We start from the raw sequence: 15,289 nt of genomic DNA, 5'->3' as shown, positions 1-15,289 counted from the left end.
TAATGTAAAATTCAAAAAGATTACATTATCGAACAACATATTCCTACAACACATAATGTAAAACACTCATGATTATAATGTAACAAACAACATTGTAAAACATCATACTTTATCCAAAATAGTTTCCTTGAATACAGATTCACGGACCAAAACTGAACGAATTCCCGATTATCAAAAATCGACAACATCCGCAGCAATTAGAGCGAAAACCACAAACTTTCACTGAAGAACGAACGTCTAATTGTAAAACCCAGATATTTTAGGGTCGAAATTTACCAAAAAAAGTTCACGGAACTGAAAACGTCCGTCGTCTTCAGAGCGTTAAGGTTTGTTGAATCTCCGTCGTCTTTAGAGCATCAACCGGCGACCGAATCAGGGATGGTTGAATCGCAATCAACACACCTCGAAATAGAGAATAGTAGATCGTGGATTGTTGTGATTTTCAGTACCTTCATAATCTCGTGCGGTCCTTACTCGATATTAGAGAAATCTAATTTGATAAAGAGTAGTGCTAAATGGTCATATTATGATCAGCCATAAACTTAAAATATTAATAAAAAGTTGTACATTTATTGCTGATTCACTTTAATTTATTTTATCTAGAAAGCAACAATTTATTTTTGACTATATTATCCTTAAACACTAACACTAGTAAATAACAAAGAGAAATGTAACCCTCTTTTCAATTCTTTTATGTTTATTTCATATCACTCTTTATACTTTTATTTATTATTTTTGTATTATTATTTAAATTTTGTGTGAAATTAATTTTAAAGTTAGAATATAAATATAAATATCTAATGATATTATAATTCAATTGTTACTAATACTTTTTGTTCTCCTTTATATAAAATAAGTCAATTATTAATAATTAATATCTACATAATCATAACAAAATATATGTAAATATTATACTAGTATATAATGCATCTATAAAAAAAGTAATTCAGTTTTTTAGAGGGACAATGTTTCAATATTAAAAGTATACATAGAAAATATCTTATTCTAGAAACTTAAATTAGACAATTGCAAATTACTTAATTAAAATCCATTAAATAAATTAAAATCCTAGATAATTTATAAAGCTAAGTTATGACAAAGACTCATATAGTTTATAATCAGTTTAATATATTAAAAAATTCAATTAGTCGAAATTCAATTATTTGAAATTAATACTACTGTATTGTATAAAAATAAAATATTACTACTATAAAACTCAAATAAAACTCAGAGTAGTCTATCACAGGGCACCAACTACCAAAACTCATCCATTAAGCTCAATTTTATCCCTCAGTTCTTACTAGTAAATAAAAATCTACTCTATAAAAAAATATAACAAGTTAGGAGTATTACTTTTAAATTAAAACTTATATAGGCAAAATATCATTACGTAGCACCCCCACCCCCCATCACACGTTAACTATGATGTCACAACCAATTATTGTATTATCTCACAAATTAATTCATACATATTGAATATTTATATATGATATCACAACTTCTTTAATCCCCCTCTTAATTCTTATCTTAGTCATTTTAATAGTACTATTAATTTGATTGCATAAAATTTTTTACTAGGATCAACGGAAATGAATGGTTTGTGGAGAGAAAAAAAATATGTTAATTATGAAGAAAACAAGAGCTCTCAATAATATATACCTTCTCCGTCTTCTAAAATAGTAATTTTTTAAACGGAACATGTTTTAATGCAAAATTAAAAGTAAGAGACATAAAGAAAAGTGTGTTAATGGAAAATGGGTCTCATAAAAAATTTTTCTCAAATAGAAAGTTTTTATTTTTAAGGAACGCTTTTATTTTTATTTTTGGAGGACGGAGGGAGTACTTTAAATCAATGATAGTTTTATTCAAATAATTTAATCAATAGTAAAATACTACTATTCTTAAATCTAATACACAAATTATCACGTACCTTGTGATAATAGCAACATAGTTAATAATAATAATTATAATAATAATAATAATAATAATACATTGAATTATGTCATAAGAAATTTTAGTTGATCTTATATTTATGAAGAATTTTAATTAATCACATATTTATTAAAATAATGGAGAGTTTAAACATTTCACAAAATATTAAATACTAGTACTAATATATGCGTATGTAGTAATTAGTATACAGAGTACATATCACTAGTATACAAATAAATATATTCATTATGAAGCTATATTACTATATCTTTCAATGATTAATAACAAATATTTATTGTTATAAATAGATTCAATCAAATTTTCACCTTCTCAATCGTATATTTAATAGTAACTGCTATACACGTTATATTTAAATAAATAATACATCATATATAAAATTATTGGTAAAAAAAAATAAAAAATAAAAATTGAAAGAGCTTGAAAACAAAAGAAATATAAATAACGGATTGTGGAATTGAAATTTACTAATACAATTAGGTAAAAGGGTAATAGTGTAAACATTCTTTGAGCATTAAATAAGATAATTAAATGATTTCTATTCACAGTATTTATATTTATTTAAGCGCCATTTTATGGCCAGCCATAATATGACCACGTAGCATTTATGACCACGTAGCATTTCCCTTTAATAAACTACTTAATACTATATGTGTGTGACAGTAGTGCGATATGAAAGGATCAATTAAAAATTCCGTGTGATTTGAGTCTCATACATAACTTCGTGATGATTCATATATAAACATTAATTAATACTATGAAATACACGTATGGTTAGTTGAGCTTTTACTACTTTGATAATCGTGAGTGTTCTTCCTCCACGTGATTTGAGTCTCGTACATAACATCATGATGAGTCATATAAACATTAATTAATATGAAATGTTAGTGTGGTTAGTTGAGCTTTTTCTACTTTAATAATCGTGAGTATTCTTCCTTGAAGTGAAATCCAAATTCATTAATTACGATGTGTGTATGTGAGAGTAATCAGTAATGGGATATTAATTACGTTAGAGCACATGAAAGCAATGGAAAAAGAAATTAAAGAGATTTGCCCTAGTGAAGTTCTGGGTTTGTAAAAGATTGAGAAAACGAAAATTTGTTCATAATTCTCACTGCCCTAGTGATGTTCTAGGGTTTGTAAAAGATGTGAAAACAAAATTTTAATCATAATTCTCAATGACTCGACCTAATCTGATTCTATAATTTATAAGATCACTCTGCTTAATTCGACTTTGCGACTCTGGAAAGAATCAATAAGAAAACGCGAGAAGATTGACACAAATCTAATCCAACCATAAGTGAGCTTTTTCCGTTTTAAGCAAAAAAATCTCACTACAACAAAAAAATTAGATAAGGATACTTTTTAAAGCTATTAAGGACGCTAACTTGTGTGTCTAATTATACCACCAACACTTCAAAAAGTGTTCTTATTGTTAGTGTACCAACTAAACTAAGGGACATAAATAGAAGCGTCCTAAAAAAATAAAAGATTAAGATAATTTGCTCTTAACTTAGGGACGCTTTCTTTTGCATCCTAAATTATAGTTATTTTTCAAAATTTCCAAACGTTGGTAATTTTGTCTCAATTTTTGTGTTCCTAAAAAATACTCCCTCTGTCCACCATTATAAAACGAGTGCAGAAAAGAAGTGTGACAAACTCTTAGGGATAAAGGGATCCAAGCCCCTTGGCCTAGCGGTAAAGGGTGCTGGATACCGCGTCCATTCTGGAGGTCTCGAGTTCGAACCCTGGGTGGCGTAATTTGTCTTTCCTCCTTGTTATAGGAGTTGATTTGTAATTTTCTCCTTCATTATATGATATAAATATATGAAGTTAATTTAAAAAAAAAAAAAAAACTCTTAGGGATAAAGAGAGTAGCTTATAATGAAATGTGAGTGATATGTGGGTCCATTACCAAAATTGATAAGAGGTAAATGGGATTTGTATTGGTAGACAGACGAAAATAGCAAAATGAGACACTTATTGATGGATAGAGGGAGCTCGTATAAGTTTTTTGTAGTGCTTCTCCCTTACTTCATTTCCCACCTATTTTATTATTTTCACTTCTCTAATTTTGCTCTCTTAAATATCAATTCCTTAAATTCCGTACCTAAAAAAAGTGACTGGCTTATGAAGGGACAGAGGGAGTAGATCACGGAGTTGTCATATATGTTCACAAACATTGCTGAATCTACTAGAATTCAATGGATGAATTTGTATACGACGCCATTAAACCACACGCAATCATGGTGGAATTCTTATTCCAAGGCCACATTAACCCTTTTGCGAATCTTGCCATTGGCCTCGCTTCTAAGGGTTGTACCGTCACTTATGTCCAAACCGAGTTCATCCACAATCAGATGTCTCAGGCCAACCAAAACCCCGGCTTCCTCTTCTCGAGTGCTTGTGGCTCGGGTCTCGATATCCGTCACAAAACAATTTCCGACGGATTCCCGTTGGATTTCGACCGGGATTTAAATTTCGACGAATTTTTCGGGTCTATAGTGCGTGATTTCCCCGCCCGCGTGGACGAGCTGGTCGGGAGGATCGTGGAAACGGAGCGAGGGCGCGACACGTCGCCGTTCTTGGTGGCCGACGCTTATTATACTTGGCCGCCGGAAGTGGCGGCCAAGTACAACTTGGTGTATGTGTCCTTCTGGCCTTCACCAGCTGAACGGCTGTCGGTAGGCTATCATTTGGCTCTGCTCGAAGAGAAGGGCACTCCCATCACCTATGGTATGTACCTCATCTTTGCTTCAACTTATCGATTTGTGAGATTTTTTTGTTGAATTGTAAAATGGTTGATTCAGATTCATGTATTTAAAATCAGTATATAACTTAAACTACGCAGATTATTAATCTGTGCTGAAAACCCCATTCTGGTCCCATATGACTTAGTAATAATCCTTTTTCTATGTACTCCATCCGTTTCATATAAATATGCTAATTGGGGAGGGTACGAGTTTTAATGCGTAATTGGTACAGTGAAAGAGAATGAGAAAAAGTGGTTGAAATAATGTAGTGGATGGTGGGGCGCATAAATAATAAAGTAAAAATTGAGAAAAATGTTTCCATAAATGGATATGAACTACTCCCTCCGTCCGTCATTAAATGTCTCATTTTTCCTTTTTCGTCTATCCACCAATAAATATCCTATTCGCTTTTGCTGTATTTGGCAAGTGGACCCTACATTTCACTAATTCATTTCACTCACATTTTATTATAAAATCAATATATAAAAGTAGGCCCCACATTCCACTAACTTTTCTACCCACTTTACTACATAAAGTCAAACAATTTTTTAAAACTCGTGCCGGTCATATATGAGACATTTAATCACGGGCGGAGGGAGTACTTTTTTGGGACGGACAAAAACAAAAATTTAGCCTATTTCTATAAGACGAAGGGAGTATATTCTAAGAATAATCCTCTCCCCTTATTAAGCCCCAAGAATAATATCCTCTCCCCTTATTAAGCCCTTTTAAAGGTGAGTAGTCAATTTCTACTAGAGTAAACACAAGTCAATATGAATTTTTTTTATTATTAGAAATTGAGATAAAATTTTAAAGGCCACGTCCTATGGGATTCAAATACAAGACCTTTGACCTATGACAATATCATTCTACTCTAGGCAAGCTTGCACACACAGATGTGGATCTCTATGTCTGCAATTTGAAAGTCTAATGTGTATTCCGGCCAACACGTGTGGGTTGTGTTGAAAATCCCATTTTTTCCGCACACTGACTTTGTAATGATTATGTCTCATCTGAATATTCTTGGATAATCCTTCAATTTATTATTATATTGTTTCATCTATATATTCTTGGATAACTCATCGATCTAGTAAGAAGGCGAAGGCGAGTGACTCATTTATTTTCGTTTTAAAAAACTCTTGTTAGAATCAGATTGGAGAATGTCATGCATTATTTGCTTTGAAGCCTAACAATGTTCCCGTTGATAACATGTTAGATAATTACAAGGATCATATAGAAGAAATAACAGAAGTTGTGAAGTCAAAAACTCTAGGAGACACCATCAAATGCAGCTCTCCTAGAGATGCCCCTTTCTGCCCAGAAATCTTGATAGAGACAATAATGAAAGCTCATCTTCAAGTAAGAAAGGCCCATTTCATACTATGCAACTCAGTGGAGGAACTCGAACCACACACCCTTTCAATCCTAAACCAAAAGCAGCACCTCCCAACTTTTGCGGTCGGCCCCACTAGTCTACTTGCACCAACTTGGCCCCAGTGAGCAGCCTAATACCCGAGGTGGACTGTCTCGAATGGCTAAGTTCCAAGCCCCCTTGCTCGGTTCTTTTCATCGCGTTTGGAAGCATTGCTCCGGTCAAGAAAAATGTGATTCGAGAGATTGCTCATGGACTAGCCAGCAGTGGGGCGAATTTCGTGTGGGTTCTGAGGCCGGATATGGTGATTAAAGAGGAGAACGACGACGTTCTCCCACCAGGGTTTCAGAAAGAAATTGTTGGCCGAGGGCTAATAGTTCCCTGGTGTGATCAACGTAAGGTGCTAGCAAACCCGGCTGTCGGGGGATTCCTGACGCACTGTGGATGGAGCTCGATTCTCGAGAGCATGTGGTTTGGAGTTCCCATGCTCTGCTACCCGGTTTTGGCGGATCAGCCTAATAATAGGAACATGGTGGTGTGTGATTGGAAGATCGGGATGAATCTTTGCGACGAGCAAGAGATTTCGAGGCGGGAAGTGGAGGAGAAGATCAAGAGTTTGATGAGGAGTGGGACAGAGGTGAGAATGGAGATGAAGAAAGTGAAAGAGCTTGTGCATAATGCATTGGCACAAGATGGATCATCACATGCTAATATGAATAGGTTTCTGAGAGATTTGAAGGAAAAAATATGCATGATGGGAAAATAAATTTTAGAATATACATCCTTGTGTTTTATTTGAAGCTATTTGGTTTTGATCTAATTTTGCCAAAAAGGGTGTTAGGACAATAAATGTCGCATTTCACTTTACTATTTTTATATACTAGTATAACACTAAAAAAATCGGGCTTTAGCGAGCATCAGTTTACTCGACAATCAATGGGAATTGCTCGATAACATAATTTTATCGAACACTTAACGTGCAACCAATATAATCGGTCAACAAGTGGTATCCATCATTCGCCGTCCTCCATTAATTGACACTGTTTGACTTGGATCGAGTTTTAAAAAATTTAATATAAAGTAGATAGAAAATATTAATGAAATGTGGGTCCTACTTTTATATATTGATTTTTTTAATAAAATGTACTCCCTCCGTCCCGTAATAATTGTCACTCTTTTTCATTTCGCTCCATCCCACAATAATTGTTACACTACATTTTTACCATAAATGGTAAGTAGGTCCCATATTCCACTAACTCACTTCACTCACATTATATTATAAAACCAATATATAAAAGTGAGTCTCACATTCCACTAATTTTTCCAACCAACTTTTCTTTACATTTCTTAAAACCCGTGCCCATAATAAAGTAACAATTATTGTGGGACGAATGGAGTAAAGTTAGATGAGTTAGTGGAATTTGATATTTATTATAAAAAATACTAATAGTAAGTAAGAATAACAATTAACTGAGAATGAACGGAAAAGGAAATAGATGTCAATCAATGGGGGACTGAGGAAGTAATACATAAATGTAAGAGGGTGATTCCATTCTCCCATTTAACAAACATAATTTCATTTGGTTAAACTGTAACTCTAAAAAAAAATTAATTACAATCTACTCTCTCCTTCCCTAAAAGTTTGTCATACTTTTTTTCTGCATTCATTTTGTAAAATAAATGGAGGGAGAGTAAAGTAAGAGAGAAACTAATATCGAGAAAAGTCTTAACTAAATTATTTTCTCTCTTACTTTACGCTCTCTCCACTCTAACTATTTACTACCGAGTATTATTTTTACAAAATAAATGCGGAAAGGACGTGTAACAAACTTTCAGCGATGGATGGAGTAACAAATTTGAATTTTCTCATAAATAGATAAAAGTCAATAGAGTTTTATATATACTCTTAACATTTTCTAACATATTTTTCAGCATACAACCTTTAACATTATCTCACTGCAAACTTGTTAATAATACCACCTAAGTATTTCAAAGGTTTAGAAACTTTCAGCCTACAAATTCAACCATTAGAGCATCCACAACCCCGACCCGGATTCATGCCCCAAGTCCCCTCTGGCGGGCTTTGATGCGAACTGCGGATCTTCTTTTTGATTCAAGTTATATGGAAGAGATAACTGAACCGGATGGATCAGTTAGCAAATGTCGTTGCCACTTAATCAAGTTGATCTCGCTTTTGCACGCCACCAATGTAATTTATAAACTCTCAATTTTGCACTACTTTAACAGTAAAGAGGCAAGTTCGGGGTCGATCCCACAGAGAAGCTAGTGTATCAAGTGTGTGAGTAGTGAACAGGGGGTTGGCTGCTGCCACGCTTTACTTTTGTGAGTTTTTAACTACTGATTTTAACTTAGGCAGAAAAGTAACTAACTACTTGCTCAAGGGGACTTTAACAACTGGGTCAAGTGAATCTCAGATTGGAATGAAAATTAACTACTCAGAACAGTAAACACGATGATGAAAACGAAAGCAACTTTGATTAAAACTAAAACTCAGAACAGTACAACGTGAAATTTAAACTAAGCTAACACTTCGGAACTACGAAAGCAAGTAAACCGAGGAGATCCTCGGTGGCAAACTTAAGAATACGCCGACAGATATTAAGTATTCTGTAGCGCTTCTTCGATCACCGTTTCTAACTAAGCATTACTTTATCTAAGCTATCTAGAGAACTGAACTAACTACAGAGCTAAACTAAACTAAACTAAAGACGGAAAGTAAAGGATCGGATTCTTTTTTTTCGTGGTGGCACATCCTCTATTTATAGGCTCGGCACGACCTCCAGCTGGATAACGATCTTGGCAGGGAATATTCGCTCATGCTGAGAGTGAGCGACTCATTGATTGCAACGTGCTCTCCTTCTAGAATGACGACGCTTTTCAGTAACAGATTCATGATTCAGCTTCGTCCTTGCGTCTCATATATCAGCACTTGTCCCCTTCTAGAGCGTTGTCCTTGCTAACAGAATGATGCGCACCATCCAGCTCATTGCCTCGCATGTCCTTCTTCTGGAGGCCAGTGGTCCCCTCCTTGACTGCTTGATTACTCCCCTTGATCAACTCCCCCGCTTTCTGGCCTTTTTTCGCATATTGTACTTGCTTGATCAGTTTGGCCAGGTTGCCTTGGTCAAGCGGCATTTCTGCACATTTAAGACTTGCTTTGCGCGATAAAACCGATCAAGAAGCGTACATTTTACCCCTAAACCGATGCATGAAATGAGCCTTATCAAACTGCTCACACTTAAAACATACTTGTCCCGAAGTATAAAGAAAAAAGAAAAGAAAAAAGATAAGAGAAATTTCAGGCATGGTTTATTCATTTCAAGAAAGTAAAAGAAGATGAAAAAGAAAACAAGACTCGAAATAAAAGCACATATTCACATAGATGCATTAGATCGAATAAATTTCCAACAATCATACCCGAGGTTTAGGTCAATCCATTTGCCAGCAGCTTATGTTTATTCCTTTTCGCTTTTAATTGATCAATGTGTCAGTTCGTCAAGATTGCTCAATTTAAAAATCACAGTTGGATTCACTCAGTCACTCATTTCTCACCAGAGATGTTAGGACTGTTCACTCGGTATTGCCACAAATTTAATACTTCGAATCGGACTGCACAAAATAGTTCCTTAAGGTCTTTGTTTCGGGTTGTAATGGGGCTTAAGGGTAGTAGTGTATTAGGGTAGGGTCCTAGGGGTTCTAAGTTAAAAATATAATCTATAAACAAAGAAAAACACATGAGTCAAGAGACCAAAATTTGTATTGTTTATTTCGCCACTAGATATCTTACTTGGCCAAGTGACGACTTCTAGCCTTGAATTTTGGCTTTATTTTCTAACTTTCGACTTGCTGGGTCAGGTCACAAATTTTTCCTACCCTCTTTTCTCAAACTTTTCTTTATAACAACATATATATATATATATATATATATATATATATATATATATATATATATATATATATATATATATATATATATATTGAACTTGATTTCTGACTTGATCAACCTGATTGACTAAATCGCTCAACCCGACTACCCTTTTATTCTGACTTTCTATCGGTATCCCCCCTTTTCTTTGAAATTGACTCATCTCTCTGACCCCTTTTCCTCACGTGTTTATAAAACGTTTATGGATGTGGGTCTCGGTTTTCAAAGAAAGGGTAAAAGTGTATGGGCTCAACTTGGCTCACTAGAGGGATGCATTTCTTGACGAGGTGGGTTCGTGGAGCGAAAGAAGAAAAGGCTCAAAGGGTTAAGTCCTAATGTCTTTAGTCCTTACTACTTGTGCAATTTTCATCTAAATATTAAAATTCAGCCTCTCATAAAATTTATTTTTCGTTTGTAAAAATAGTAGAAAGTGTTCTACTTTGGCTTATAACTCACATATAGAGGGGCTTTACAGTAAGTTTAAAAATCGAGCATTTCCATCATACTTGCATCGTTCAAACTGATCAAGTTTTTGCAATCAAGTTTCTACATATAAACATACTGATTCCTTTCTCTAACTCTTCCTAAATTAATCAAGTCTTCCACTTATCCAATTTCATGCATATTGCCTATTTATTACTAACTGAAAATTTTAAATTTTTTTAAATTTTTTTTTGACATGAATGATTTTTATTTTCTGGAACTAACCCTCCCCCTCCCACTGCATATGAACTCGTCCTCGAGGGACTGGATGCAGTGGAAAAAGGGTTAGGTACAGGCAACGACACAACAGAAACCAAGGAAAACTTCTCACACTTAGACCGGACACTGGGCTAAGTGTGAGACAGTGCCAACAATCAAACATGTCGATAAACACAGAAGAACAATAAACAAAACACATAGGCAAAAACGGATAGCAACCTCCACAAACTTCTCACACTTAGTCCATGCATAGTACTAAGTGTGAGCACGGAAAAGAAAACAACAATTTGCACAAATAAACCGAGTTAAGGGTGATACGACTGCCTTTGAGATGGTTGAACAGGGGATGTTGCAAGCCTTCCTTATTGCCTCCATTTTGCAGGCCTTCCTTATTGCCTCCATTTTGCCGGCCTTCCTTATTGCCTGCAAGACGTTCGCGTTCATTGGAGCTCCTACTTCTTGGTATCTTTTCCCCCCATCTCCTTCGCGTGGAGGGGCATGCTGGGTAGCGTTGGTAAACCAAATACCTTGACTGGTAGGGTGGCTCCTTTTAGGAGGAGGAAGGACACTCCGTTCCCCTTGCCTCTTGCTCTCTTCCTCTGCTCTCACCCACCTGTCCTTCACAGCCTTGCTTGCATCTACGGCTGCACCGGCCCCTTGAGTCACTTGTCTCTTTTCACCCACCTGTCGCATCAAAACCGCAGCGTCCTCCAGCAGTTGCTCTATCGTCCGGCGGCGCGTCTTTCCCGGGACAGAGCCATCCTCCACAGTCGAAAAGAGGTTCCATTCTGCCTCCCTTCGTCGTAGCAGGAGATCACTTGGGAGAGGCAGAGAATCCCCCCTCTCATCATCATCATCATCGATATTTACAACCTCAACCGGTTGCGGCAGCCCCTTGGGAAGGTATGTAAGGTTCCCGCCACTAGGTGGTGATAGGGTGTTTTGAGTGGGCGTGCCCTCTGCTGGTGGTGGCGAAGCGGGGTCCTTAGACCGAGAAATTCCTAGGCGAGCTTTAAGGGAGGTGGAAACCTCCGCGGGGCCAGTGCCGGTGGGAAAACTTCTGAGTATGGAGTCTAGACGCTTTATGCAAGCCGGGTCCACATATTGGAGTGGACCGATGAATCTGGAAGGCGATGATGGGATTCTGGTGGTCGGTGGGGAACGGTTAGGGTTTTCTGGTTTGGCTGGTGGTAAGGATCTCCGGTTACCACTGCTGATACCGGCTTCTGAAGCAGAGGAAGAAGAATTGAGTTGAGTGCTCTGCATTTTTTCTGGTGATGATTGTGGGTGATTCCTTAAAGGGGATTTGAACTTAGAGAGAATTAGATGAGGGTAACACGAATGTTCTGAAGGCCGTTGATGAAAAGCGGGATCAGAGAGACCCCTTTTATATGAAAATTTTGACTGTTGAGATCCCTGTGGCTGTTCAGATCCTTGCGACTCTTCACGTGCAGACGCACCTTTTCAGAGTGCCAGCTGGCTTAGCTTCTCCGATACGCCTTCTCTCTCTCTAGGACGTCTTTTCACTGTGACAGCTGGCGTTGCCTGACATCTTTCAGTGGCTGTGCACGTCCTTTCATCACTTGCCCTGATCAACTCAATCACTGTACCACCAATTAAATTTAAATTGCACTGATCAAGTGGACAATTATTTCCAGATGAAAACTCAAATAGTTCCACTTGATCAGTTTCCTTCCTTTTTTTCCGACTTTTAATTACCTAAGAATGAAAACTTAACACAAGAAAGACTATTTACACTAACTACAAAGGACTTGATTGAGTTCCCCTAGGACGTCACTTGATCAGTTTTAATAGATTATGAATTTGTTGCTTGATCAAGCAGACTACCTATGAGTACCCGATCGCTCCTTTTACCTGCTCACTGTCGAGAGTTAGGCATGAGTAGTGAAATGTCGTCCACCACAAATGCCTCAATTCATTCTCTGTACGGCTTCACCCTGTGACCATTCACCATGAAGGAAGGCGAATCTGGATCGCTCCCCTGGAGTTCGATTGCTCCATTCGTTCGGATGGCGATAATGGTATAAGGGCGTATCCACCTTGACCTAAGCTTCCCTGGCATCAATTTCAGTCTGGACTGAAACAACAGTACCCTCTGGCCCACCTTGATTTCCTTCTTGCGAAGGTTCTTATCGTGCCACATCTTAGTCTTTTCCTTGTACCACATGGCAGAGTCGTAGGCATCCAGACGGAGCTCTTCAAGCTCTTGTAGCTGCATTCTCCTCTCTGCAGCTCCAGCCTCGGTATTCATATTCATTTCCTTGACTGCCCAGTAAGCTTGATGCTCCATTCCCACCGGCAGATGGCACATCTTCCCAAATACCAGCCAGTATGGGGACATTCCGATAGGCATTTTGAATGCTGTTCTGTAGGCATAGAGTGCGTCCTCCAGACGACGACTCCAGTCTTTCCTCGTGGGATTGACCGTCTTCTCTAAAATAGACTTGATTTCTCTGTTTGATACTTCGGCTTGGCCATTTGACTACGGGTGGTAGGGTGTGGAGAGGCGGTGGTGGACTCCATACTTTCTCATCAAGACTTCGATGGTTCTGTTGACAAAGTGAGTTCCCTGGTCCGAGATAATAGCCCGTGGTACCCCATAGCGGGTAAAGATGTTCGATTTTAAGAGCTTCGCCACTTCTCTGGACTCACATGTCCTTGTTGCCTTTGCCTCGATCCACTTGGACACACAGTCCACCGCCACTAAAATATAGAGATTGCCTTCAGAAGATGGGAAAGGTCCCATGAAATCCATTCCCCATACATCAAATATTTCACAGACAATGATAGGGACCTGAGGCATCTCATCTCTTGTAGATATCCCTCCAGTAAGCTGGCATCGAGGGCACCTCTTGCAGAACTCGTAAGCATCTCTATGGATGGAAGGCAAGTAGAATCTGCTGTCTAGTACTTTCCTTGCTGTTTTCTTTGGTCCGATGTGACCACCACAAGCCAATGCGTGGCAGTGGACCATCACGTCTTCTTGCTCCCAGTCTGGTATACAGCGTCGGATCACTTGATCTGCCCCCATTTTCCTTAGGTAAGGATCATCTCAATAGAAGTATCGGGAGTCGCTTTTAAGCTTTAGCTTCTGCGCCCTTGTAGCTTCATCACTTCTAGGCAGCTCACCTGTCACCAAGTAGTTGGCCATGTCTGCAAACCATGGCTCTTTCCGTGTGTGCTGTCCCTTGCTTCCTTGCTCGGCTTGATCAACCTCTTCCACTTGGTTGACCCACGGTCGGTCAGATGTTGACTTGATCAGGTAGAGGTGCTCTTCAGGGAATGCGTCTGGAATAGCTTCATCGTTATCTTCTTGTAAAATTTGGCTTAAGTGATCCGCCACTCTGTTCTCGCATCCCTTCTTGTCGACTGCCTCCCAGTCGAATTCTTGTAAGAGGAGGACCCATTTGATCAGTCTTGGCTTTGATTCTTTCTTAGCCAACAGGTACTTGATCGTAGCATGGTCAGTATAGACTATCACTTTGGCCCCCAGCAGGTACTGCCTGAATTTCTCAAATGCGAAAACCACCAATAGCATCTCCTTTTCGGTCACGTCATAGTTCTTCTGTGCCTGATTCAACGTTTTTGACGCATAGAAGATGACGTAACTCTTTCGTTCGATTTTCTGACCTAATACTGCCCCCACCGCATAGTCGCTAGCATCACACATTACCTCAAAGGGGTGATTCCAGTCGGGGGCACGTATTATCGGAGAACTTATCAATCTGTCCTTAAGAAATTGGAACGCGACCTTACAGATATCAGAGAATTCAAACTCCACATCGTTCTATAGAAGCATCGTCAGGGGCTGGGCTATCTTTGCGAAATCCTTGATAAACCTTCTATAAAACCCAGCGTGGCCTAAAAAGGCTCTGATCTCCTTCTGATTGGTAGGATACGGCAGCTTTGCAATGACCGCTACTTTTGCTGGGTCGACCTCTATTCCCCTGCTCGACGCTACATGGCCCAGGGCTATTCCTTTAATAACCATAAAATGACATTTCTCGAAATTCAGCACCAAGTCCTTCTGGCAGCATCTTTCCAATACCCTATTCAGGCTATGCAGCCCTTGATCAAAGTCGTCCCCATAGACAGTAAAGTCGTCCATGAAGATCTCAATGCAGTCTTCCAACAGGTCAGAGAAAATGCTCATCATGCATCTTTGGAAAGTGCCCGGGGCACTACAGAGGCCAAACGACATCCTCCTGTAAGCGAGAGTGCCAAAGGGGCAGGTAAACGTCGTCTTCTCTTGGTCATCTGGATTCACAGCGATCTGGAAGTAACCACTATAACCATCCAAAAAGTTGAAGTACTGCTTCCCTGCCAATTTTTCCAACATTTGATCAATGAATGGCGGAGGGAAATGATCCTTCTTTGTTGCTTGGTTCAGCTTCCTGTAATCTATACACATCCTCCACCCCGTGACCGGCCTAGTCAGAATCAACTCATTTCTTTCATTTTTCATGACTTGGATTCCTCCTTTCTTGGGCACCATGTGTACTGGGCTAACCCAGTTACTATCTGGGATGGAGTAGATAATTCCGA

At 38.2% G+C, this 15,289-nt stretch overlaps 1 protein-coding gene and 1 pseudogene across 1 annotated transcript; one reads left to right on the top strand and one right to left on the bottom strand.

Moving 5' to 3' along the window:
• Positions 1 to 4,014: 4,014 nt before the first annotated feature.
• LOC121778588 lies at positions 4,015 to 6,942 on the top strand (annotated as a pseudogene).
• Positions 6,943 to 12,659: 5,717 nt separating this feature from the next.
• On the bottom strand, positions 12,660 to 13,097 carry LOC121778976. Its single transcript, XM_042176343.1, has one exon. The coding sequence runs from the start codon at positions 13,095 to 13,097 to the stop codon at positions 12,660 to 12,662; it is 438 nt and encodes a 145-aa protein (XP_042032277.1).
• Positions 13,098 to 15,289: the final 2,192 nt, after the last annotated feature.

The sequence above is a fragment of the Salvia splendens genome, chromosome 19 (assembly GCF_004379255.2).
Source record: "Salvia splendens isolate huo1 chromosome 19, SspV2, whole genome shotgun sequence".
NCBI classification, from domain to species: domain Eukaryota; kingdom Viridiplantae; phylum Streptophyta; class Magnoliopsida; order Lamiales; family Lamiaceae; genus Salvia; species Salvia splendens.
The sequence above is the reverse complement of the archived record's forward strand: the minus strand, read 5'-3'. Positions and strand labels throughout refer to the sequence as shown.